The sequence below is a fragment of the Kluyveromyces marxianus genome, chromosome 3 (genome assembly GCF_001417885.1).
Source record: "Kluyveromyces marxianus DMKU3-1042 DNA, complete genome, chromosome 3".
Classification (NCBI taxonomy): Eukaryota; Fungi; Ascomycota; class Saccharomycetes; order Saccharomycetales; family Saccharomycetaceae; genus Kluyveromyces; species Kluyveromyces marxianus.
In genome coordinates, this window is record NC_036027.1 from 11,124 (window position 1) to 38,714 (window position 27,591).

The 27,591-nt window shown below is 41.5% G+C and overlaps 7 protein-coding genes across 7 annotated transcripts; 5 read left to right on the top strand and 2 right to left on the bottom strand.

Moving 5' to 3' along the window:
• Nucleotides 1-1,881: 1,881 nt before the first annotated feature.
• Nucleotides 1,882-3,174, top strand: KLMA_30005 (transposon Ty1-NL1 Gag polyprotein; the record flags this gene model as incomplete). Its single annotated transcript, XM_022818492.1, has 1 exon — nucleotides 1,882-3,174. The coding sequence occupies one exon, from the start codon at nucleotides 1,882-1,884 to the stop codon at nucleotides 3,172-3,174; it is 1,293 nt and encodes a 430-aa protein (XP_022675153.1).
• A 28-nt stretch (nucleotides 3,175-3,202) lies between these two features.
• On the top strand, nucleotides 3,203-7,177 carry TY2B-GR2 (transposon Ty2-F/Ty2-GR2 Gag-Pol polyprotein; the record flags this gene model as incomplete). Its single annotated transcript, XM_022818493.1, has 1 exon — nucleotides 3,203-7,177. One exon carries the CDS (start codon nucleotides 3,203-3,205, stop codon nucleotides 7,175-7,177), a length of 3,975 nt encoding a protein of 1,324 aa, XP_022675154.1.
• A 1,881-nt stretch (nucleotides 7,178-9,058) lies between these two features.
• On the top strand, nucleotides 9,059-10,351 carry KLMA_30007 (transposon Ty1-NL1 Gag polyprotein; the record flags this gene model as incomplete). Its single annotated transcript, XM_022818494.1, has 1 exon — nucleotides 9,059-10,351. One exon carries the CDS (start codon nucleotides 9,059-9,061, stop codon nucleotides 10,349-10,351), a length of 1,293 nt encoding a protein of 430 aa, XP_022675155.1.
• Nucleotides 10,352-10,379: 28 nt separating this feature from the next.
• On the top strand, nucleotides 10,380-14,354 carry TY2B-GR1 (transposon Ty2-F/Ty2-GR2 Gag-Pol polyprotein; the record flags this gene model as incomplete). The annotated part of the gene is made up of 1 exon (XM_022818495.1): nucleotides 10,380-14,354. The coding sequence occupies one exon, from the start codon at nucleotides 10,380-10,382 to the stop codon at nucleotides 14,352-14,354; it is 3,975 nt and encodes a 1,324-aa protein (XP_022675156.1).
• A 1,971-nt stretch (nucleotides 14,355-16,325) lies between these two features.
• LAC4 (beta-galactosidase) lies at nucleotides 16,326-19,403 on the bottom strand (the record flags this gene model as incomplete). The annotated part of the gene is made up of 1 exon (XM_022818497.1): nucleotides 16,326-19,403. The coding sequence occupies one exon, from the start codon at nucleotides 19,401-19,403 to the stop codon at nucleotides 16,326-16,328; it is 3,078 nt and encodes a 1,025-aa protein (XP_022675157.1).
• Nucleotides 19,404-22,594: 3,191 nt separating this feature from the next.
• LAC12 (sugar porter family MFS transporter) lies at nucleotides 22,595-24,358 on the top strand (the record flags this gene model as incomplete). The annotated part of the gene is made up of 1 exon (XM_022818498.1): nucleotides 22,595-24,358. One exon carries the CDS (start codon nucleotides 22,595-22,597, stop codon nucleotides 24,356-24,358), a length of 1,764 nt encoding a protein of 587 aa, XP_022675158.1.
• A 679-nt stretch (nucleotides 24,359-25,037) lies between these two features.
• KLMA_30011 (beta-glucosidase H) lies at nucleotides 25,038-27,575 on the bottom strand (the record flags this gene model as incomplete). Its single annotated transcript, XM_022818499.1, has 1 exon — nucleotides 25,038-27,575. The coding sequence occupies one exon, from the start codon at nucleotides 27,573-27,575 to the stop codon at nucleotides 25,038-25,040; it is 2,538 nt and encodes an 845-aa protein (XP_022675159.1).
• Nucleotides 27,576-27,591: the final 16 nt, after the last annotated feature.

The window sequence follows — 27,591 nt, forward strand, 5'->3', positions numbered from 1 at the left end:
CTTTCTCCTAGTAGGGGGTGTGTTGATCCTGGACGTCCTACGACGTTGTCTAGGGCGCCAGATATTATACCAACTATAAAAGCTAAGGCTAAAGCCTAGATATACTAGGATCAAGGCTAAAGCATTTGATAATTGAATTGATTCCAAAAAGTATATAAGTAGAAGGTTTCTTCATCCAATTCCCACTTTCGAATTGACAACTTACTTACTATCCAATTATAAGTCAAGTCAGAAGAAACCAAGGAGAACAACAGTAAATACTTACTTATCTAGTGAATCCAACAATTCAATTACCAATTAATTAATCCAACAGCTTCAAGTCAAAATGGCATCCAACGACATTATTTCTACTAACGTCCCTTCTAAGGTCCCTACTACCGATACTGAGGAATATCCAGTCCAACAGTTACCCGCCCCAATTTAGAACTTTTCTTCTCTAAGTTCGTGTTACCCTCCCCGCTACATTTGGTCCATCCTCCACATTTGTCGTCGTTACCCTCCCTCTTTGTTGTGTTACCCGCCCTATATTATATCTCACTTTTCTCACTATTTCCTATTTCGGCAACCTCGTTTTTCATGTTTGTTTCTTTTTGTTCGTGCGACGTTACATTCTTCGTGCATTCTCCTTTGTTTTTTTCCACCTGCCATTCCAGCTTCCTGTATTTCTTGTATCCCATTTCCTATTACGGTAAGCATGTTTGATACACGTTTCTTTTCCCAGCTTCCTCTTTGTGCAACTGTTTCTGCGTATCCTCCTTGGTCTTCCTTTGTCCCTTATGTGTCCCTTATGTGTCCCTCATCTGTCCACCTGACCCATCGTGCCCACAGTTTCCCATGTTACCCGCACTTCACTTTTCATACACTTTGACTACCTTGACCAATCTTGCTCCTCTTGCCATCAAACTTCATCTCACATCCACTTCGTCAACCTATGTTTCTTCTGTTACCCGGATGTTTGTCTCTCCCTAACCCAACCTTACTTACTGTCTTTCCCTTCCACTCTTTCCTCCCCCTCCTCCAACTTGATTTTCGTTTTTCAATTTTTTCATTCCTCGTCACTTCACACGGTGCGAACATACCCACTTCTCTTTTGTCTTTCTCTTCCCTCTATTCCTTCCCCCATCTAATTAGTCCTCCGTTACCCGCACAATACACAACCACCCCAAACCTCTTTTCCTGCTAACCTCTACCCACCACCACCCACCCCAAACTTCATCTCACAACCTCACTGTCACCTTCCCTCTTACCCGGACACCAATGTTTATCACGTGCCTCCTCTCTCCTATCATTTTCATTTTCTTCATCATCACTTTACACGGAACGAACCTAGGCCCTTCTCCCCATAACTAGTTACTGTCTCACTTTTTTGCTTCTGATTTTTTATTTTTCATTCTCTCAAGTAGTCTGCGAATACCCCACCCCCATCCTAAGGGGGTTCCCTTCTTATTGATCCTGGACGTCCTACGACGTTGTCTAGGGCGCCAGATATTATACCAACTATAAAAGCTAAGGCTAAAGCCTAGATATACTAGGATCAAGGCTAAAGCATTTGATAATTGAATTGGTTCCAAAAAGTTGTTGATCCTGGACGTCCTACGACGTTGTCTAGGGCGCCAGATATTATACCAACTATAAAAGCTAAGGCTAAAGCCTAGATATACTAGGATCAAGGCTAAAGCATTTGATAATTGAATTGATTCCAAAAAGTATATAAGTAGAAGGTTTCTTCATCCAATTCCCACTTTCGAATTGACAACTTACTTACTATCCAATTATAAGTCAAGTCAGAAGAAACCAAGGAGAACAACAGTAAATACTTACTTATCTAGTGAATCCAACAATTCAATTACCAATTAATTAATCCAACAGCTTCAAGTCAAAATGGCATCCAACGACATTATTTCTACTAACGTCCCTTCTAAGGTCCCTACTACCGATACTGAGGAATATCCAGTCCAACATGGTAGCGCCGCTAAGACACCTATTGTCCCCTCAGACAATCAGGCAAGTCCAGAGGAATCAGGTAGCATCGATGTCGAGCATAAGGCCAATGCCGACGACGAAGCGTCCGGATCCCACGAAGGTCATCATGAAAATTTTTCAAAGGATTCAACAAAAACCGGAACTCCACAGGACACCCTACACAAAGAGCCTGTGGACGGTTCTCCCGTTCCAAATTACGCCCAACAAAGCTGGTACTACCATACACAGCCACCGCCACAGTTTTATTCATCTCCATACGCTAATTATGGGCCTGGTCCTTACACTCCTCCGTGGGCCAACATGAATATGCCCATCCCAGGAGCTAACACGAACCCAGATAAAACTGGAGGACATTATCAAACAACGGGTCCATCTGGGGACAGCTCCCAATACAACCCTGCTTACTACTTCCCGTACCAATTGGAACCAAAACCAGGGTTGCAAAGCCAAACAACGACCGAATGTACTTTCGGCCAATTGCACAATCCCAGAAAAACATTCACTCTGTCAAAGGTAAACTCACCTCACTATTACGACAGCTGGGTAAGAGAAATGTGCCAGGCAATGCTCGAGCAAAACTTGGGCCACCTCATTCCAACAGAGGATAACAAAACCCCAGAAACCCCAGAACCTGCAGAGAAGAGGTACATAGAAGAAATCCATATAGCATGTGTGCCTGAAGAAAAATACCCAAAGTGGTTAAAGTCGAGTTACGACGAAGGTGAAGCACTAATTGACTGCTTCAAGGAAGGAATTAGAAGAATAAAGGCGGAAGAAGACCCTGAGGCAATCGTGTTAGCCCTAGCTGGACTAACACTAGACTACAGAGAGTCTATTCCCAACTTCGCCAAGAGATTAAGGAAAATCCACCAGAGAACGGTAAACGCAAAATTCCCAATGGCAGAAAAGATCGTCATTTCCAGAGCACTAAAGGCTCTACCAGAACGATACGAGAAAGTTGACATCAACTTCACCAAATCAAACGATCAGAGTTTCAATAACTTCATAAACATCCTCCTAACAACTGAGCCAAGAATGAAAAGCTCAAATCAATACGATAATCAACGGTTTTACACCAATTCCGAAAGGAAGCAGGTCGACAGACGTCCAAATAGAAAAACCGTACATCACATTGGATCAAAAACCGTAGAGGGGGACCTTAGGCCTGACACAGAGGTCCAGGAAGAATAATTCCCCCGTCGATCCCCAGAGAGACTTTATGCTTGATGGAGGAGCAACAGTCTCTGTGATATATGACAAAAGGTTAATTCACAATTTTACATCTGAATCTAATCAAATTCTTGTCGACGTTCAACAAAACGAAGTCGCCGTGAAAGGTGAGGGTAACTTAGAACTCAAGTTTAAGGGCAAACGAATTTCCCTACCCGCCATATATGCACCATCAACACACACCAATATCATCAGTGTAGAAGATCTAACAAAATCACAGGCATATCTAGATCTAAGAAGAAACTGCCTGCTATCCAAGAACGGGAAAACCATCGCTCCGACGCACAAGTTCGCGGGCCTAAGGTGGTTATCTCGCAAAAATGCTATAGAACTACCAAACCAGACTCAATCAGTCTATGCAATCACACCCAGATCGGTAAGATCTGCGCCAGACAAGTTCTCTCTGACAAGCATCCACAACATGTTTGGACATATGAATATCAATTACATCCGAGAATCATTCAGAAAAGGCTTAATTCAAGGTGTGAAAGAAGACGATGTAGACTGGACAGGAGTAAGCTCATTCCAATGCCAATACTGTATGGAAGGAAAAGCCAAACGTAACAACCATTACGTGAACGCTAGAAAAGATTATACGAAGGAATATCTTCCTTTCGAATACTTACATACCGACGTTTTTGGACCAGTAAGAGTACAGAGAACCCGTACTACTCCAAGGTACTTCATTGCATTCATAGACGAGGTCACAAAATACATATGGACCTTCCCGTTACTACATAAAACAGCAGAAGAAGTAGCCCCGACATTCAAGGAAGTCGTCATGCTGATTTATACACAGTTCAACACGAGAGTGAAAACCATCCAGATGGACAAAGGATCGGAATACCTGAACACTAAGGTACAGAAATTCCTAAGGGAAAGAGGAATTGTTTCGAGAGAAACGACCGTTGCTGATTCAAAAGCCAATGGAGCCATAGAAAGACAGCACTATACACTCTTGAATGACTGTAGAACGTTCTTGCGACAAGCTAACCTACGCCCTAGATTGTGGTATCATGCCGTCGTATACTCTACAGTAATGAGAAATTCACTCCTAAATAGAAGTATAGGAACGTCCCCGAGAAACAGGGCGGGGATGTCGGGACTGTCATTCAGAGACATTCTTCCCTTCGGACAACCCGTGATTGTCCACTTACCCAACCCAAAATCGAAACTACAAGCTCGGGGAGTCCTAGGCTATGCTCTCCATCCATCCACTAGATCATACGGGTACATCATAGTCGTAGGAAAGAAGAAGAAAATACCTATCGACACTCGAAACTATCGGGTCCTGAACTACCCACCAGGTGCAACAATCTCAGAAGATGAGGTGCAGTACATGATCGACCGTATGGAAAATAACGACGCAGAATCTCAAGACGATATAGAGTCGAACTTTGAACCAAATTATACGGATATGGAGCAACCCATTCACCACACAGCGGACTATTTCCCGAACACAACCGCCTCAAACATCGAGACAGACCAATACAATAATGATAGCTTTGGTCTGCATTACGGGGGTGATTCCGTACCACCCGAGTCGTCCAGTAGCGAGGACGAACTGTTCCCCACAGACGAATCAGAAAACGATTCAGACTCATCGGACCAATCATTCAATGATGATGGAGACCCCATGTCCCCTCCATATTCCGGGGGTGAGGAACAGATAGTACCAACACCAGCCCCGATTAGACGCGTTCCACCAATGGAACCACCATCTCCTGTCGAGGACTCTCCCCCACCTTTATATGGGACAGACCTTGACGACTTATTTGGAGAATCTAACATAAATAATTACATCCCAGAAGATACAGATCTACTGGCACTAAACCATGAATCTGTTCCGGAACCCGATACCGCGGTACCAGAAACAACGAACATTGAACAAGATAATGTCCTACCATCAGAAACTATCGAAAACTCTAACCCTCCAAATGATAACTCGGACCAGTCAGGCGAAGAGTCAGGCGAAGAGTCATGCGAAGAGTCCGGCGAGGAGTCAGTCGACAACAGACTCAAGTCCATACCTATTTTCAATGGAAACAAGCACAAAGACTCAAGAACTGCTGAAGCAGATTTAGACTCTTTGTACGGGGGTGGAAATAATACAGAAAATAACAATGGACCAACTTTAGAAGAGGTGTTCAGATCGATCGAAGAGGATCCATTCATGTTAACACAGAAAAGACCGAGATCACGTGCCCGCTATCGTGAATCTAACCAAGATAGTTGCGATTCCGGGGGTGACTACGAGTCAGACTCAGATTCAGACGGATCATCTGACGAGTCACCTCAGAAAGGAAGAAAAATACAACGTGTGAACTATGTTAACGCGGTCCTAAAACCAGTGAATGTAATACCACTCAATATGTCCCTAAACTACTCGCAGGCAATATCTCGGAACAGAAACGAAGAAGAGAAGGATGCTTTCCAAAAGGCATACCAGAAGGAAATAGCACAGCTAACCAAAATGAACACTTGGAACGAAGAATTAATAGATGCCTCAACTCTCCCTAAGAAGAAGATCCTAAACTCAATGTTCATTTTCACCACTAAAAGAGATAATTCCAAGAAGTGCAGACTAGTCGCTAGAGGAGACCAACAAGCCGCAGACACGTATGACACGGAATTAAAGGCAAATACAGTGGACAACCTAGCTCTCATGACAGTCTTAGCACTGACACTAGACTACAACCTGACCGCATTCCAACTTGACATCTCATCAGCTTACCTCTACGCTGACCTTAAGGAAGAATTGTACATTAGAGCACCACCACACATGAATGCCAAGAACAAGGTACTAAGACTAAATAAATCACTCTATGGGCTAAAACAGAGTGGAGCAAATTGGTACGAACTAATCAGATCGTTCCTAATTAAGAAATGTGACCTGATTGAAGATAGAATGTGGAAGTGCGTTTTTAGAGACAAAGAACCGCTGAAACTTATCATATGTCTTTTTGTCGATGACATGCTGGTTGTAGGAAACGACGTCAAATATATCAAGAAATTCATATCAAAGCTATCTAAGGGATTTGATACAAAGATTGTAAATGATGGTTCACACAGGCCAGAAGATGGAGTAAACGAGTATGACATTTTGGGCATAGAATTAGAGTATAAGAAAAAAGAATACATGAAGTTCGGAATGCAGAAGTCTCTAGAGGACAAACTGCCACAACTGGGAGTACCCCTACTCCCAAACATCAAAATCAAGAAGGTTCCAGGGGAGCCTGGTGAATACATTCTCTCCGGAAAGGAACTGACATTAAACGAAAAGGAGTATAAAAGCAAAGTTAAACACCTGCAAAGAATTGTAGGACTAGCGTCCTACGTAGGACATAAGTTCCGGTTTGACATCTTGTACTACGTGAACATCTTAGCACAACATCAACTGTATCCCAGCGCCAAGGTCCTAGACAGGGCTGCACAATTATGCCAATACTTGTGGGATACAAGAGATAAGAAACTAGTTTGGCATTATTCTGGTCCCAAGGAAAACAACGTTACCGCTGTATCAGATGCAGCATTTGCAGGGAACCAAGATTTTAAATCACAATCAGGAACTCTTTACCTGAGAAACAACAAGCCCATAGCAGCAAAATCAAGAAAAATCAAGTTAACTTGTATCTCGTCCACAGAAGCCGAGATATACGCAATCAGTGAAAGCCTGCCAATACTACGTGGGTTAGAACACCTAGTAAACAAGTTACAAGACGTAAAAGCAACAGTAAAGGTTAAAACAGACAGTCAACCATCAATGGCAATAATAAACGGCACGGATGACTCAGCATGCCTCAAGAAACACATTGGTAGTAGGGCAATGAGGATAAGAGATGAGTGCGATGATCTCGGACTTACACTCGAATATATCCCCACAAAAGAAAACAATGCTGACGTTTTAACCAAACCCCTATCCGTGAAGCTATTCAAACTTCTCACAGAGGACTGGATACAATAGCTTTCTCCTAGTAGGGGGTGTGTTGATCCTGGACGTCCTACGACGTTGTCTAGGGCGCCAGATATTATACCAACTATAAAAGCTAAGGCTAAAGCCTAGATATACTAGGATCAAGGCTAAAGCATTTGATAATTGAATTGATTCCAAAAAGTATATAAGTAGAAGGTTTCTTCATCCAATTCCCACTTTCGAATTGACAACTTACTTACTATCCAATTATAAGTCAAGTCAGAAGAAACCAAGGAGAACAACAGTAAATACTTACTTATCTAGTGAATCCAACAATTCAATTACCAATTAATTAATCCAACAGCTTCAAGTCAAAATGGCATCCAACGACATTATTTCTACTAACGTCCCTTCTAAGGTCCCTACTACCGATACTGAGGAATATCCAGTCCAACAGTTACCCGCCCCAATTTAGAACTTTTCTTCTCTAAGTTCGTGTTACCCTCCCCGCTACATTTGGTCCATCCTCCACATTTGTCGTCGTTACCCTCCCTCTTTGTTGTGTTACCCGCCCTATATTATATCTCACTTTTCTCACTATTTCCTATTTCGGCAACCTCGTTTTTCATGTTTGTTTCTTTTTGTTCGTGCGACGTTACATTCTTCGTGCATTCTCCTTTGTTTTTTTCCACCTGCCATTCCAGCTTCCTGTATTTCTTGTATCCCATTTCCTATTACGGTAAGCATGTTTGATACACGTTTCTTTTCCCAGCTTCCTCTTTGTGCAACTGTTTCTGCGTATCCTCCTTGGTCTTCCTTTGTCCCTTATGTGTCCCTTATGTGTCCCTCATCTGTCCACCTGACCCATCGTGCCCACAGTTTCCCATGTTACCCGCACTTCACTTTTCATACACTTTGACTACCTTGACCAATCTTGCTCCTCTTGCCATCAAACTTCATCTCACATCCACTTCGTCAACCTATGTTTCTTCTGTTACCCGGATGTTTGTCTCTCCCTAACCCAACCTTACTTACTGTCTTTCCCTTCCACTCTTTCCTCCCCCTCCTCCAACTTGATTTTCGTTTTTCAATTTTTTCATTCCTCGTCACTTCACACGGTGCGAACATACCCACTTCTCTTTTGTCTTTCTCTTCCCTCTATTCCTTCCCCCATCTAATTAGTCCTCCGTTACCCGCACAATACACAACCACCCCAAACCTCTTTTCCTGCTAACCTCTACCCACCACCACCCACCCCAAACTTCATCTCACAACCTCACTGTCACCTTCCCTCTTACCCGGACACCAATGTTTATCACGTGCCTCCTCTCTCCTATCATTTTCATTTTCTTCATCATCACTTTACACGGAACGAACCTAGGCCCTTCTCCCCATAACTAGTTACTGTCTCACTTTTTTGCTTCTGATTTTTTATTTTTCATTCTCTCAAGTAGTCTGCGAATACCCCACCCCCATCCTAAGGGGGTTCCCTTCTTATTGATCCTGGACGTCCTACGACGTTGTCTAGGGCGCCAGATATTATACCAACTATAAAAGCTAAGGCTAAAGCCTAGATATACTAGGATCAAGGCTAAAGCATTTGATAATTGAATTGGTTCCAAAAAGTTGTTGATCCTGGACGTCCTACGACGTTGTCTAGGGCGCCAGATATTATACCAACTATAAAAGCTAAGGCTAAAGCCTAGATATACTAGGATCAAGGCTAAAGCATTTGATAATTGAATTGATTCCAAAAAGTATATAAGTAGAAGGTTTCTTCATCCAATTCCCACTTTCGAATTGACAACTTACTTACTATCCAATTATAAGTCAAGTCAGAAGAAACCAAGGAGAACAACAGTAAATACTTACTTATCTAGTGAATCCAACAATTCAATTACCAATTAATTAATCCAACAGCTTCAAGTCAAAATGGCATCCAACGACATTATTTCTACTAACGTCCCTTCTAAGGTCCCTACTACCGATACTGAGGAATATCCAGTCCAACATGGTAGCGCCGCTAAGACACCTATTGTCCCCTCAGACAATCAGGCAAGTCCAGAGGAATCAGGTAGCATCGATGTCGAGCATAAGGCCAATGCCGACGACGAAGCGTCCGGATCCCACGAAGGTCATCATGAAAATTTTTCAAAGGATTCAACAAAAACCGGAACTCCACAGGACACCCTACACAAAGAGCCTGTGGACGGTTCTCCCGTTCCAAATTACGCCCAACAAAGCTGGTACTACCATACACAGCCACCGCCACAGTTTTATTCATCTCCATACGCTAATTATGGGCCTGGTCCTTACACTCCTCCGTGGGCCAACATGAATATGCCCATCCCAGGAGCTAACACGAACCCAGATAAAACTGGAGGACATTATCAAACAACGGGTCCATCTGGGGACAGCTCCCAATACAACCCTGCTTACTACTTCCCGTACCAATTGGAACCAAAACCAGGGTTGCAAAGCCAAACAACGACCGAATGTACTTTCGGCCAATTGCACAATCCCAGAAAAACATTCACTCTGTCAAAGGTAAACTCACCTCACTATTACGACAGCTGGGTAAGAGAAATGTGCCAGGCAATGCTCGAGCAAAACTTGGGCCACCTCATTCCAACAGAGGATAACAAAACCCCAGAAACCCCAGAACCTGCAGAGAAGAGGTACATAGAAGAAATCCATATAGCATGTGTGCCTGAAGAAAAATACCCAAAGTGGTTAAAGTCGAGTTACGACGAAGGTGAAGCACTAATTGACTGCTTCAAGGAAGGAATTAGAAGAATAAAGGCGGAAGAAGACCCTGAGGCAATCGTGTTAGCCCTAGCTGGACTAACACTAGACTACAGAGAGTCTATTCCCAACTTCGCCAAGAGATTAAGGAAAATCCACCAGAGAACGGTAAACGCAAAATTCCCAATGGCAGAAAAGATCGTCATTTCCAGAGCACTAAAGGCTCTACCAGAACGATACGAGAAAGTTGACATCAACTTCACCAAATCAAACGATCAGAGTTTCAATAACTTCATAAACATCCTCCTAACAACTGAGCCAAGAATGAAAAGCTCAAATCAATACGATAATCAACGGTTTTACACCAATTCCGAAAGGAAGCAGGTCGACAGACGTCCAAATAGAAAAACCGTACATCACATTGGATCAAAAACCGTAGAGGGGGACCTTAGGCCTGACACAGAGGTCCAGGAAGAATAATTCCCCCGTCGATCCCCAGAGAGACTTTATGCTTGATGGAGGAGCAACAGTCTCTGTGATATATGACAAAAGGTTAATTCACAATTTTACATCTGAATCTAATCAAATTCTTGTCGACGTTCAACAAAACGAAGTCGCCGTGAAAGGTGAGGGTAACTTAGAACTCAAGTTTAAGGGCAAACGAATTTCCCTACCCGCCATATATGCACCATCAACACACACCAATATCATCAGTGTAGAAGATCTAACAAAATCACAGGCATATCTAGATCTAAGAAGAAACTGCCTGCTATCCAAGAACGGGAAAACCATCGCTCCGACGCACAAGTTCGCGGGCCTAAGGTGGTTATCTCGCAAAAATGCTATAGAACTACCAAACCAGACTCAATCAGTCTATGCAATCACACCCAGATCGGTAAGATCTGCGCCAGACAAGTTCTCTCTGACAAGCATCCACAACATGTTTGGACATATGAATATCAATTACATCCGAGAATCATTCAGAAAAGGCTTAATTCAAGGTGTGAAAGAAGACGATGTAGACTGGACAGGAGTAAGCTCATTCCAATGCCAATACTGTATGGAAGGAAAAGCCAAACGTAACAACCATTACGTGAACGCTAGAAAAGATTATACGAAGGAATATCTTCCTTTCGAATACTTACATACCGACGTTTTTGGACCAGTAAGAGTACAGAGAACCCGTACTACTCCAAGGTACTTCATTGCATTCATAGACGAGGTCACAAAATACATATGGACCTTCCCGTTACTACATAAAACAGCAGAAGAAGTAGCCCCGACATTCAAGGAAGTCGTCATGCTGATTTATACACAGTTCAACACGAGAGTGAAAACCATCCAGATGGACAAAGGATCGGAATACCTGAACACTAAGGTACAGAAATTCCTAAGGGAAAGAGGAATTGTTTCGAGAGAAACGACCGTTGCTGATTCAAAAGCCAATGGAGCCATAGAAAGACAGCACTATACACTCTTGAATGACTGTAGAACGTTCTTGCGACAAGCTAACCTACGCCCTAGATTGTGGTATCATGCCGTCGTATACTCTACAGTAATGAGAAATTCACTCCTAAATAGAAGTATAGGAACGTCCCCGAGAAACAGGGCGGGGATGTCGGGACTGTCATTCAGAGACATTCTTCCCTTCGGACAACCCGTGATTGTCCACTTACCCAACCCAAAATCGAAACTACAAGCTCGGGGAGTCCTAGGCTATGCTCTCCATCCATCCACTAGATCATACGGGTACATCATAGTCGTAGGAAAGAAGAAGAAAATACCTATCGACACTCGAAACTATCGGGTCCTGAACTACCCACCAGGTGCAACAATCTCAGAAGATGAGGTGCAGTACATGATCGACCGTATGGAAAATAACGACGCAGAATCTCAAGACGATATAGAGTCGAACTTTGAACCAAATTATACGGATATGGAGCAACCCATTCACCACACAGCGGACTATTTCCCGAACACAACCGCCTCAAACATCGAGACAGACCAATACAATAATGATAGCTTTGGTCTGCATTACGGGGGTGATTCCGTACCACCCGAGTCGTCCAGTAGCGAGGACGAACTGTTCCCCACAGACGAATCAGAAAACGATTCAGACTCATCGGACCAATCATTCAATGATGATGGAGACCCCATGTCCCCTCCATATTCCGGGGGTGAGGAACAGATAGTACCAACACCAGCCCCGATTAGACGCGTTCCACCAATGGAACCACCATCTCCTGTCGAGGACTCTCCCCCACCTTTATATGGGACAGACCTTGACGACTTATTTGGAGAATCTAACATAAATAATTACATCCCAGAAGATACAGATCTACTGGCACTAAACCATGAATCTGTTCCGGAACCCGATACCGCGGTACCAGAAACAACGAACATTGAACAAGATAATGTCCTACCATCAGAAACTATCGAAAACTCTAACCCTCCAAATGATAACTCGGACCAGTCAGGCGAAGAGTCAGGCGAAGAGTCATGCGAAGAGTCCGGCGAGGAGTCAGTCGACAACAGACTCAAGTCCATACCTATTTTCAATGGAAACAAGCACAAAGACTCAAGAACTGCTGAAGCAGATTTAGACTCTTTGTACGGGGGTGGAAATAATACAGAAAATAACAATGGACCAACTTTAGAAGAGGTGTTCAGATCGATCGAAGAGGATCCATTCATGTTAACACAGAAAAGACCGAGATCACGTGCCCGCTATCGTGAATCTAACCAAGATAGTTGCGATTCCGGGGGTGACTACGAGTCAGACTCAGATTCAGACGGATCATCTGACGAGTCACCTCAGAAAGGAAGAAAAATACAACGTGTGAACTATGTTAACGCGGTCCTAAAACCAGTGAATGTAATACCACTCAATATGTCCCTAAACTACTCGCAGGCAATATCTCGGAACAGAAACGAAGAAGAGAAGGATGCTTTCCAAAAGGCATACCAGAAGGAAATAGCACAGCTAACCAAAATGAACACTTGGAACGAAGAATTAATAGATGCCTCAACTCTCCCTAAGAAGAAGATCCTAAACTCAATGTTCATTTTCACCACTAAAAGAGATAATTCCAAGAAGTGCAGACTAGTCGCTAGAGGAGACCAACAAGCCGCAGACACGTATGACACGGAATTAAAGGCAAATACAGTGGACAACCTAGCTCTCATGACAGTCTTAGCACTGACACTAGACTACAACCTGACCGCATTCCAACTTGACATCTCATCAGCTTACCTCTACGCTGACCTTAAGGAAGAATTGTACATTAGAGCACCACCACACATGAATGCCAAGAACAAGGTACTAAGACTAAATAAATCACTCTATGGGCTAAAACAGAGTGGAGCAAATTGGTACGAACTAATCAGATCGTTCCTAATTAAGAAATGTGACCTGATTGAAGATAGAATGTGGAAGTGCGTTTTTAGAGACAAAGAACCGCTGAAACTTATCATATGTCTTTTTGTCGATGACATGCTGGTTGTAGGAAACGACGTCAAATATATCAAGAAATTCATATCAAAGCTATCTAAGAGATTTGATACAAAGATTGTAAATGATGGTTCACACAGGCCAGAAGATGGAGTAAACGAGTATGACATTTTGGGCATAGAATTAGAGTATAAGAAAAAAGAATACATGAAGTTCGGAATGCAGAAGTCTCTAGAGGACAAACTGCCACAACTGGGAGTACCCCTACTCCCAAACATCAAAATCAAGAAGGTTCCAGGGGAGCCTGGTGAATACATTCTCTCCGGAAAGGAACTGACATTAAACGAAAAGGAGTATAAAAGCAAAGTTAAACACCTGCAAAGAATTGTAGGACTAGCGTCCTACGTAGGACATAAGTTCCGGTTTGACATCTTGTACTACGTGAACATCTTAGCACAACATCAACTGTATCCCAGCGCCAAGGTCCTAGACAGGGCTGCACAATTATGCCAATACTTGTGGGATACAAGAGATAAGAAACTAGTTTGGCATTATTCTGGTCCCAAGGAAAACAACGTTACCGCTGTATCAGATGCAGCATTTGCAGGGAACCAAGATTTTAAATCACAATCAGGAACTCTTTACCTGAGAAACAACAAGCCCATAGCAGCAAAATCAAGAAAAATCAAGTTAACTTGTATCTCGTCCACAGAAGCCGAGATATACGCAATCAGTGAAAGCCTGCCAATACTACGTGGGTTAGAACACCTAGTAAACAAGTTACAAGACGTAAAAGCAACAGTAAAGGTTAAAACAGACAGTCAACCATCAATGGCAATAATAAACGGCACGGATGACTCAGCATGCCTCAAGAAACACATTGGTAGTAGGGCAATGAGGATAAGAGATGAGTGCGATGATCTCGGACTTACACTCGAATATATCCCCACAAAAGAAAACAATGCTGACGTTTTAACCAAACCCCTATCCGTGAAGCTATTCAAACTTCTCACAGAGGACTGGATACAATAGCTTTCTCCTAGTAGGGGGTGTGTTGATCCTGGACGTCCTACGACGTTGTCTAGGGCGCCAGATATTATACCAACTATAAAAGCTAAGGCTAAAGCCTAGATATACTAGGATCAAGGCTAAAGCATTTGATAATTGAATTGATTCCAAAAAGTATATAAGTAGAAGGTTTCTTCATCCAATTCCCACTTTCGAATTGACAACTTACTTACTATCCAATTATAAGTCAAGTCAGAAGAAACCAAGGAGAACAACAGTAAATACTTACTTATCTAGTGAATCCAACAATTCAATTACCAATTAATTAATCCAACAGCTTCAAGTCAAAATGGCATCCAACGACATTATTTCTACTAACGTCCCTTCTAAGGTCCCTACTACCGATACTGAGGAATATCCAGTCCAACAAAAGTATATAAGTAGAAGGTTTCTTCATCCAATTCCCACTTTCGAATTGACAACTTACTTACTATCCAATTATAAGTCAAGTCAGAAGAAACCAAGGAGAACAACAGTAAATACTTACTTATCTAGTGAATCCAACAAATCAATTACCAATTAATTAATCCAACAGCTTCAAGTCAAAATGGCATCCAACGACATTATTTCTACTAACGCCCCTTCTAAGGTCCCTACTACCGATACTGAGGAATATCCAGTCCAACAGTGACTTACATTTCCGAACTTATCCGCTCAACTAGAAGTCAATGGAGAAGTAATGCATGAAATTGCCTTTCGCCCCTCTCTCTCGAGTTCCTTTGGATCACCCTGATGCACGCCTTGCATATCGAGAAATCTCTTCGAAGGCATCTTACAGAATTTTCGATTCCTTTTCTCTATTTTTCATTCTGAGAAATATTTGCCTGCATAAATTGTAATGGCGATCTGGTGATCCGCAATTCTAGAACACATAATATGCATGTAATGACTGATTTTTTTTGTTTTAGAAGCTCTATCTTCAGGTAAAAATAAGTAGAGAAAAAAAAAACATACTGGATCGATGCAGATTTAGGGGGTTATTCTCCTGCAGGTACATGATTTTCAGTGGGAACATTGCTTTTTAGTAGTCCGGTTCTCAACAACTTGTCTAAGTGTTGAAAACAAAAGAAACAGCGTAGAAACAAAGTAGTGCAAGAAAATCTGCCAATGTTCTATGTATAAAAAGTAAAGGCAAGAGGAGGTTCTATGCATATTTCTGAAAATATCTAATACACTATTGTAATGCATCAAGAAACTGTCGTATGAGGAAGTGCCTATGAGTTTTTGTGTACGTGCTTCTCTAGTATGTAGCCGGTATTCTCTTTTTACTACTAATACTACTACTCTTACTACCTTTCTTCCGCGTAATCTAGATCTCAAGCCACAATTCTTGCCCTATGCTCCAACGTATACAACATCGAAGAAGAGTCTTTCTATAGTGGGTCGTTGGAAAAGATTGTATGATGGTATTCGATTTACGTATTTCGCCGAAGAAAGTCTGGGGCACCACCAACGGAATGCTTTCTCTATACTATAACCTGTTGTGCTCTTAATGTTCTAAGCGTTAATCAGCGGAGGTTAAATTTTTGTAAATCTAATGTTCCATGATTTTCTTTCATCAAAAGGAACATGTAGTGAAAATCCTTTTTTTACCTTGATACACTGCAATTGTTTCTAAGCATGCTGAAATTTTCTCAATGTTTTTTTTTTTATTGGCATCCAAGTAATTAATTCTTATGCTACGAAAAAGTTGTCGGAATGAAGCATGCATAATCTAACGGATATCATCATATACTCTGTGCTAATATTCTAAACAAGTTCCAAAATATTTTTCTTGGCCCATGTAATAGGTGGTAAGTGTATTGCTTTGATAGGAACGTCATTATCGCATAAGACAATCGGCACTAATAACCGTTTAAATATTATCATGCATGTATACATCAGTATCTCATAGAAATCTATGTGTAAGTACATACTTATCTAAGTATAAAATTCTTATTCAAAAGCGAGATCAAACTCAAAGTTGAAATCTTGAGCTTTCAATCTGTACTGGTCCAGAACACCGGGCCCGCATGCTTCGCTACCAACACCATGGATTGCATGGTCCAACCTTAGATAGTGTCTGCCGTATCTTTTAACGTCACAAGCGTGGGCAGCTTCATCAACCCCGTATTCGTCTGAAATCTTGAAGTTAAATGGCTTCTCCTTTTGGAAGATCGATAGTTTTCCTGCACCTTCAAATTTGATGTTCAAAAAGTGGGTATCTGTATGATTTCCATTTTCTTGAGGATAGTCATATACGAATTCCTCTACCTTCTTAGAATCGTAAAGACCGAATCTTTGTGATTCCTTCTTGTCCGGATATGATTCGCCGGGCCCACGACCAAACCATTCAAATGATTCATAACTATCTCCTAGCCAGAATTCGTACCCAACTCTTGGGAAATCAGGAGGCTGATATTCGCCAGTAAGCTTCATAGACGTGTTCAAGTTTATTTTGTTAGCAAAGATCGTGTATTTCTGAACAGTCTCAAATCCATAGTAAAATACAACTGGGGATATACGCGAATTAACAGTGACTACAGCTAGAGAACCATTAGAACCTTTTTCAACACTCACTTCATGGACGTTTTGTTTCATTAAATCAATATTGTACTTCTTCCAGTTCTTAAAGTCCCTAGGTTCGTCATTATTTGTTGGAGGTCTCCAGAAAGTGATTGAAGAACCCTCAAACTTGCTGGATATTTCCTTACCCTTGACCTTTAGGCTTTCAATTTTACCCAACAATTTGTCCAAGACAAATTGCAATCCACTGGATTCAACTGAGACATAACGTTTACCGTCGTTGATCTTGGTAGGTTTTTCTGCTGTCTCTGTAACAAAATCTGGTACCTTTAATGGAAGTTCGGCTTGGCCCCAGGCAATTTCATGACCTGCCTTTAGAACACCAGCATCATCCTTTAACACGGCAACAACATAAGTGGTATCAGAAGGAATAGTAACAGATTCTTCTGGCTTTAAAGCTGGAACGTCGATTGTCTTTCCCGTGTCCTTGTCGATAAACAATAAGTGATCTGTCGTAATGAAGTCGTGCTTATTTGTGATTGTTACAGATCCGTGCGCAATTTTAATATGAACGGGTTCAATAACCTTCTTATACTCTACAAGGCCCGGAGTAGGATTATGCTCACTGTTACACAAACCATCCATGATGAACACTCCGTCATGAACCTCTTCCTTAAAGTCACCACCATAAGCATAAGCTTTATGCAACTTACCATCTGCAGTACTAACATCTTCGAATTCAATACCGTGATTTGCCCATTCCCAGATAAAGCCACCTTGGTAAAACTTCTCCTTGTAGAACAACTCTTGATATTCTTTCAAAGAACCCGGGCCGTTACCCATTGCATGACCGTACTCACACAAGATCAAAGGCTTTTCAAACTTACCATTTTCATCAGTGTGGTTCTTCCTCCACCTTTCCATAATTTCAAATGTTGGGTACATGAAACTAAAGATATCTGCACTCAAAGCGTTCAAGTCACCCTCATAATGCACCAGTCTGGTAGGATCCAATTGCTTAATTAGCTTGTACATGGCTTTGTGGTTTCTGCCATAACAAGCTTCGTTACCCAAGGACCAGATAATAATCGAAGGATGATTGACATCTCTTAGGACAAGTTGGGAAGCTCTGTCTAAGTACGCGACCTCGTACTCTGGATTATCTGATAAGTAATGGGCATTAACATCGTAGAGTTTATTTTTGGTATCTGGATATTCAGCCTCCAAGTTCGTATGACGATTAAATGGCTCTTGAACACCGTGAGTTTCAAGATCTGCCTCATCAATGACCCAGAAGCCTAGTTTATCGAAGAGGTCATACACCTTAGGATGGTTTGGATAATGCGAGTTACGAACAGCATTGATGTTAAACTTCTTCATTAGAATCAAGTCTCTAACAACAAAATCTAATGGCACAGCTCTACCGAACCTTGGATGGTGATCATGCCTGTTGACACCTCTAAAGAGAATGTCTTTGCCATTAACAGTAATGTTACCGTCCTTCAACTCCACTTGTCTGAAACCAACATGGTGCTTAATAGATTGAATCACACTGCCATCAGATCCAATTAAATCCAACTGGTACTTGTACAAAGTAGGATTTTCTGCGGTCCAATGTTCTGGGGCCTTGACGTTGATCTTGAAAGCTGTTTCTTCGTCCTTTTTGGTCGAAAAGGAAATAAATTCTTTAGTTGAAAACGTCGTGTTCCCATTCTCCTCGTTCAACAAAGAGCTTGCATCGTAAACTTTAGATCCATCTTCAGGTTCGTAAAGTGTGAAATTGATGTGATCATAAGAAGAACCCTGGACATCAACTTTCACAGAAAGCTCTGCATCCTGATACTGAGAGTCCACAAAAGTTGTAGTGACCCTAACGTCTTCAATATGGGCCTTCTTAGGCAATTTTAGTAAAGAAACGTCTCTGTAAATACCAGAGAGCCACCATTGATCTTGGTCCTCGATATAAGTGGAATCGGACCACTTGAAAACCTTCACAACCACTAAGTTTTCGCCCTCAGAAACGTACTTTTGGATATCAAATTCAGCCCCGTTACGGGACCCCTTATTGAAACCAACATATTGACCATTAACATAAAGCTCGTAACAATTGTCCACACCCTCAAATCTCAATCTGTGCTCGAACGACTCAATCGATTTCGAATCTAATTCAAAAGTTCTAGCATAAACACCAGTAGGGTTTACAGTGGGAGGATTTGGGATGTCGATTGGGATAGGGTACTGTACGTTCGTGTAAATTGGTTTACCGTACTTCCAGTCTTCCTGAAGTTCCCAATGAGATGGCACAGAAATGGTGCTCCATTTCTTTGCCGTTTCCCAGTCTAAATTCTTAGCATCCGGAGCGTCAAGAGGTGCATCAAACAACGCAAAAGCCCAAGGCCCATTGAGAGATTCGAAAATATCCTGATCATAGTAGTAAGCCCTAGTAGGCAATCTATTTTCGTGAACCTTTTTAGGGTTCCTTAAATTCTCAGGAATAAGGCAAGACATATCTTTCAGTTCTCGATGAGTATGTGTGTTTATTTTTTTTTTTTTTTGCCAAATTCTGCTCTTTCCTAAATTTCAAGTGTTAAGCGCTTTTGTCTCTTCACCTTTTCCAACTACAAGCGCAACATAAGAAAAGGATAATAATTCTACTAGGAAACACAAACCTCATATACCTTTCGAGTTAGGGAAGAACACCTTCACAATGATAACACATTGATTCGAGCTATTAAATACCTTTTTCTCAATCGAAATCTCAAGTAAAACAGCGATGAAAACATTACGTAACTAATGGTGTTCACCACTAGAAATCATACCCTTCACACTCGACTTCAAGTAGTGAATGGTGTAGCAACAAAGTCCAAATGCCAATATCAACCAAGTAACCAACCGCGCTACTAGAGAAAGACGCTGTTGCTCGGACCACAAATTTCCGCTACACTTTTCACAACTATACTGAATATACAAAAAAACGTTTGTGTGGGTATGGCTGGCTACCAGGTCGCCTGGTTAAACCAAGTCAACGTGATACATATGTACATTCCAACACTAAGCCTACCCTAAGTTTTAGCTCACAGGCTAGGCTATTATTAACATACAAGACAAGGGAGAAGCAAAGAAAAGACCAACCGAAAGCCACCAGAGCACCCTGAACTTTGCGGTGAACAGAATTCCGCAACATATCTGAGGATTCCATGATCTCGGTTTCCTACTCCAAATGGGAATCACCCACTGTTGTCCGTAAATATGACTAAATTCCTACCTTGATTCCTCACGAACAATCGCAGTCCGAAAAGCCGTTCCAAAAGCCAGTCCACAGTTCATCGATTGGTATGATTATTGTTTTTTTGTTCAAACTGACACACTAACGGTGTTGTATGCGAAGAGTGAGCTTACCCTTCTCCTCTTTGCTAGCACTACTTGCCTACCTACCTACTCTACTCTACTACGCTGCCATATTGTCTAACATTCTGCTTTCTCTATTTCTACCTGGCCTGGATGGCTCCGTCTCGCCCGCCTCACACGCACACACATACAAACACATTCCTTCCCCCTCTCGCCTGCCCCATAATAATTAAACTAGTTAACAAAAGGCTTTACGTCTTCCGCTACCTCTCCAATCTCATACGACTCTCCTTTCATCCGACTTACCCAAGAAGATGCAGGATCTAAGTCAAAGATCCTGCCTGCCCTGGCTGTTGTCTACTGTACACACGAGATTTGGAAGGCCAGGGGACTGTCGCATGATTATTCGCCGGGAACCCGGAAGTTCCCTGTTCTTACCTTTCAAACTAGGCAGCAAACCAGGTGAACACATTTTGATGTAGTAGGCCTTTGAAGATTCGGGGAGCTAGCTAGCCACGCGAATGTAACAACAGAACATTTATTTTTGTGGGGGTGGAAAAGTCGATTATGATCTTGCAGCACAGAAACTGCGCAGGGGCTTTTTTCATCTTGGAGAAGCAACTGGCTAAATTCGACACAAACAAAAACTGAAAAATGGAAAATAAAAAATGAAAAAGCAAGCTGAATTCGAAGAAGGGAGAATTCCGCCTTCTGCAACCACACTAATGGTTGGTAGTCAATGGATACGCATTAGAAGGTGACTATTTTATGAGTCGATCCCCGCGGAAATTTAGGAATTTTAAACTTGGGCTTGATATACGTAGGTATAGTGTATCTGGTATTTTTGCCAATGGTTCCTGTGCCCGTGCCCATGTCCGTGTGCTCATGCGATGCACTGTGACTACTGCTTGGCAAGGCAAATCGGCGGCCTGCGGCCGTACTCTAAAGCCGGACAGGCATGGTGGGGTGCCTTTTCGGTCCATAAGTGTAGCTAGATAGCTAGCTAGCTACACGTATGTTCTGTGCGAAGATGGTAAAGGTTGCATACAGTCAGGCTGCTGTCTTTGGACCTGGTCTGACCTGACCTAGCATAATATTGCATAGCGTATACCCACTTGGATGGATGCAGGAGTGCTACAAATCGGCGAACAGTTCTCCTTGTTTGTTTTTGGTCATAGTCACGTCCGGCTACACACAAGATATTGCACAGTATGTGTAGATACGAGCGAAGGTACGGCTGGAAAACAGGTGGGTTTTGGATGATAGACAGAAGGCAAGAGGGTGGGCAAGAAGTCGGGCACACAGGCAAGTATTAGCATGGTCAAACCAGATTAAGGTCTAGGCCAAGAACAATTTTCGGCCCCCCACTGACTCCCGCCAAAAAAAAAAAAAAAAAAAAACCTAATTTGACAGTCTCGGAATTTTATCTATCTGTTCCTTTCATTTGGTAACTAGTATCGTCACTTTTTTTTTGGAATTGGCAAGCTACCTGCATGGCCGTATACCGAATGAACCCCAGAAAATGGTATAGCTAAGCTTTCGTACGACGGAAATATGTAGAGCGAAGGGTTCTTGGTCTGTGAAAGGGGTTTTCTGTACTACGTAAAGAGGGGTCTTCATTATAGCTTTTCAATGGATTCGAAATGGAAGTAAGCGTAAGAGAATGAAAAACAAGAAAATAGTTAGAAATAAAAAAAAAAAAAAACACTTGGCTGTCTGCCGGACTTGTCTTGTCTTGGTGGAAATCATTACTCCTTGGCGGGCGATGAATGTGCTTCTGCTTCTTTTCATTAATACATACCGTCATTGGTAGTATTCTGATTTCATTTCTCCACACCATTTTTTTTGCGTTAGTCGTCTGCGGTATATGCGACCCTGGCCGTTCGGTGCGCCGAGTGCGTTTACCTGTGTAGGCGCTTTTGTAAGAGAGAAACTCGGGTCTGGGTGGGCCTGCAACGTGACTTAGCAATACCCGCGCGTCAGATTTAACATATTCGGGATTCTTCCCTCCGTAGTAGAAAGTTGACAATAAGATGTCCATACTGTTGTTGATACCTTGCTACTCTAGCTCATTATTACAAGGACAGCCGGTTAATTGGAGGCCTAAATGGTGTATCAAGGTATATAAAGCCAATAACTTTCAATGTTGAGTTGGGCTGTAGTTCAAGGTGGTTGTAGCTTGTGGAACATATATATGCTATTCAATATAGCTAGAAAGTGTAAGCTAAACAGCAAGCTAAACAGCAAACAAAAGTCTGTGTGTGTTGTCTTATAATTATATCCTTCAGTCAGTGTTAATAATTAAAGACAGAATTACGAAAAATAAAACAGGACGATAATCAGTTTTCATAATGGCAGATCATTCGAGCAGCTCATCTTCGCTGCAGAAGAAGCCAATTAATACTATCGAACATAAAGAAACTTTGGGCAGTGATCTGGATCACAAGGAAGCCTTGAACAGTGATAATGATAATACTTCTGGATTGAAAATCAACGGTGTCCCCGTAGAGGACGCTAGAGAGGAAGTGCTCTTACCAGGTTACTTGTCGAAGCAATATTACAAATTGTACGGTTTATGTTTTGTAACATATCTGTGTGCTACTATGCAAGGTTATGATGGGTCTTTAATGGGTTCTATCTATACCGAAAAGGCATATTTGAAATACTACCATTTGGATATTAACTCATCCACTGGTACTGGTCTAGTGTTCTCTATTTTCAACGTTGGTCAAATTTGCGGTGCATTCTTTGTTCCTCTTATGGATTGGAAAGGTAGAAAACCTGCTATTTTAATTGGGTGTCTAGGTGTTGTTATTGGTGCTATTATTACGTCTGTAACAACAACAAAGAGTGCATTAATTGGTGGTAGATGGTTCTTGGCCTTTTTCGCTACAATCGCTAATTCAGCAGCTCCAACATACTGTGCAGAAGTGGCTCCAGCTCACTTAAGAGGTAAGGTTGCAGGTCTTTATAACACCCTTTGGTATGTCGGTTCTATTGTTGCTGCCTTTACCACTTACGGTACCAACAAAAACTTCCCTAACTCCTCCAAGGCTTTTAAGATTCCATTATACTTACAAATGATGTTCCCAGGTCTTGTGTGTATATTTGGTTGGTTAATCCCAGAATCTCCAAGATGGTTGGTTGGTGTTGGCCGTGAGGAAGAAGCTCGTGAATTCATTATCAAATACCACTTAAATGGCGATAGAACTCATCCATTATTGGATATGGAGATGGCAGAAATAATAGAATCTTTCCATGGTACAGATTTATCAAACCCTCTAGAAATGTTAGATGTAAGGATCTTATTCAGAACGAGATCGGATAGGTACAGAGCAATGTTGGTTATACTTATGGCTTGGTTCGGTCAATTTTCCGGTAACAATGTGTGTTCGTACTATTTGCCTACCATGTTGAGAAATGTTGGTATGAAGAGTGTCTCATTGAATGTGTTAATGAATGGTGTTTATTCCATCGTCTCTTGGATTTCTTCAATTTGCGGTGCATTCTTTATTGATAAGATTGGTAGAAGGGAAGGTTTCCTTGGTTCTATCTCAGGTGCTGCATTAGCATTGACAGGTCTATCTATCTGTACCGCTCGTTATGAGAAGACTAAGAAGAAGAGTGCTTCCAATGGTGCATTGGTGTTCATTTATCTCTTTGGTGTTATCTTTTCTTTTGCTTTCACTCCAATGCAATCCATGTACTCAACAGAAGTGTCTACAAACTTGATGAGATCTAAGGCCCAACTCCTCAACGGTGTGGTTTCTGGTGCTGCCCAATTTGTTAATCAATTTGCTGCTCCAAAGGCAATGAAGAATATCAAATATTGGTTCTATGTGTTCTACGTTTTCTTCGATATTTTCGAATTTATTGTTATCTACTTCTTCTTCGTTGAAACTAAGGGTAGAAGCTTAGAAGAATTAGAAGCTGTCTTTGAAGCTCCAAACCCAAGAAAGGCATCCGTTGATCAAGCATTCTTGGCTCAAGTCAGGGCAACTTTGGTCCAACAAAATGACGTTAGAGTTGCAAATGCTCAAAATTTGAAAGAGCAAGAGCTTCTAAAGAGCGATGCTGATCATGTCGAAAAGCTTTCAGAGGCAGAATCTGTTTAAAGTCATCTTTTCAATATATTTTGTTAGGTGCAAGAAGTGTCCGTACTTCATAATCTGTTTTTTATTCTGCTTGATCTTCTCCTAATTGCAGCAAAAAGTCTTGTGGAATTCATCAATAAAAAAGCTACAAGCTGTAGACTCTTAATGAATCATTCTAACAGTTACTGTTATAATATATTCTGCAAGCTAAGCTGTATAGGTTAATTCAATGATTTAATGTGTATTGCGATGTTTATTATTTACTATCTAATTCGTTTAAATGTTACGTAATGAAATGTAACTTTAAAAATTCAACGTATTTGTAGTGTTAGCAACTACGCAAGGAAACAAAAAAACCTTGTAAAGGGTGACCACTCTCCCTTAGATATAGTGTATGCTTAATAAGCATTAACCTTTTATCGTTTCCTTCCCCGTAATTTCAGGGGCTTTGTATGGTTTAAAAAGGCCATATTGTTAAGTTCAAACTGTAAAGGTTGCTATTTCATGGGAAATTCATCACTTTGATACCTATTCATTTCATGTAGTTACAGGTTTGTTTGTTTTTTGTTTTCTGTTTTTAATAGCGAATAATTCTCTGTTATGATGGGTCATTGCACGTTATACATATATATAATTATAACTGTACAAAGAAACTTGCACTTGCATTGGAAACACTAAATTTAAACCATTTTAGAATTCTTTACAAGCCTTTCCAATACAATTCTTTCTCTACTTTAAACTCTTTGACGGAAAGTATATCATCAGAAGAAGTACCAACTGAAACCAAGTATTCACCTGCTTCAACGTGCCATTTACCGAGCTCTTCGTTAAAGTAGGAAATTGCGTCTTTCAATTCCAGGTCAATATTAACTGTCTTCTTCTCACCTGGTTCCAAATGGACTTTTTCGAATCCCTTCAACTCCTTAACAGGTCTCGAGACCTTAGAGTTTAGAGCACTGAAGTAGACTTGCACTACCTCAGAGCCAGCAAATTTATCACCAGTATTCTTCACATCAACTGAAATAGCTATTTTATCATCGGTTACCTTGAAGTCAGAAATATCTAGTTCGAATGTTGTATACGATAGACCATATCCGAAGGGGAAAGCAACCTTTCTTTGAAGCTTTTCGTAGTATCTATAGCCAACAAATATATCCTCACCGTAAATAACTCTTCCGAACTCGGTCTTGAAGTTTAAAAAGGCTGGATTATCTTGTAACTTAAATGGCCAAGAGAGCGATAACTTACCATTTGGAACCACGTCACCATATAAGACGTCTGCGATAGCATTACCCAATTCATTACCACCGTACCAAGCTTGAACTAGCGCATTTGCGTCTTCTAACCAAGGGAACTCGACTGGGGTACCAGATTGGTTAACGATAACAGTATTTGGATTTGCTTTCAAAACAGCACGAACCAATTCATTTGTCCTTTTTGGCAAATCCATGTTTTCTCTGTCATAACCTTCGGTTTCCCATTCACCATTTAATCCAATTATCAAGACAGCCTTATCATGCTTAGCTGCTAATTCCGCTGCGTTTCTAATCTCCTCGTCATCGTCGATGGCCTTGATGACACCAGCTTGGAATCCACCTGCACCGAATTCCCCAACCAAACCTGAAGTTGGGCCAGAACCGTACTCAACTCTTACATTATAAACTTGGCCCTTCTTCAAAGTCAACTTTTTGGTTCTTTCTTTGGTACCAGCTCCAAAGCAGAAACTACCCCTTTCTTGGTTGTGCTTTTGGTCAATAATCAACTCATCGTTTAAGTAGAACAAACCAGAACCATAAACTTGAAGACTGAAGATATAATCACCATCTTCTTGGGGCACGTACTGTCCGGTTAAGGTTACAAAAAAGTAAGGGTTCTTTGGATCCACTTTCTCATGTTTGAAATCAAATAAGTGAACATTGGATCTATTGACTTTGGTAACGTGGAATGGTTCTTCATCGTCAGATCTCTCTTCTACTGGATTGGAGTAAAACTTGGCAATTAATCCAGAATTTTCAGCATCTGCTGGTTTTGCAGCATCGATCAAACTACTCTCGGCCAAACCTCCAATAGATTTGTGTGAATAGGCGCCTACGGTGTAGTCGACCTCTTTGCCCAGCTTATTGACGATACCTTCATACGGAGAAACGACATAGTAGGAGTTCATGGATGCTGAACCACCACCAGAACTAGTCTTTGCTTTAGCATTTGGGCCAATGACAATGATATTGTCTTCTTTCTTTAGAGGTAAGATATTGTTTTTGTTCTTCAATAAAACAATAGAGTCAGCAGCAATCTTTCTCAACAGGTCCGAGGTTTCCTTGGTGTTGTTTGAAGTAGATTCTGGGCCATTCTCCACAATACCTGTTTTCTCTAAATTGTCAACAACGAACTTAATCATTTTTAGCACTTGTCTAACACGATCATCAACATCTTCAGTAGTGATTTGTTCTCTGGAGTTGAGTGAGTGAGACACTAAAGCACGTGTTCTCCATCTTGTTGGTCCAGGAAACTCGATATCCAACCCATTCTTGATAGCTGCGGCAGTCGTATATGTACCGAACCAGTCGGACATTAACATACCGTCCCATTTCCACTCGTCTCTCAAAATGTCGATCAATAGCTTCTTGGATTGGGAGCAATGTTCGCCATTGACCTTGTTATAGGCAGTCATTATACAAACAGGATTGGCATGTTTAACTGCCAATCTGAAGGGCTCCAAGTAAATTTCTCTAAGAGCCCTTTCAGAAACAATTGAGTTTGAAGAGAAACGTTGGTCTTCCAAATCGTTACAAACAAAATGCTTAACGGTAGCAGCAATACCTTCGCCCTGCATACCTTTAACAACAGAAGAAGTTGCCATACCAGCAAGGTATGGATCTTCAGAAAATGATTCAAAACCACGACCACCCAAAGGACCACGTTGCATGTTTGTGGTTGGACCCAAAATCACAGCAGCATTCTTCGCAATCGATTCCTTGGCCATCAACTTACCTGCTGTCTCAAGCAGGTCGCGATCAAAAGTAGATGCCAACCCGGTACCATTAGGGAAACATCCTGAAGGAACCCCATCAAAGAACTTTGTCCCTCTAATACCATTTGGACCATCAGAAACCCTCACCGCTGGAATTCCCAACCGTTCAATCTTCTTAGTATGCCAGAAATCAACTGCAGAGAGTAAGGAAATCTTTTCATCCTGGTTCAATTCACTCAATAACTGTTCAACATCAAATTTAGACATTTTTCTTTTCTTAACG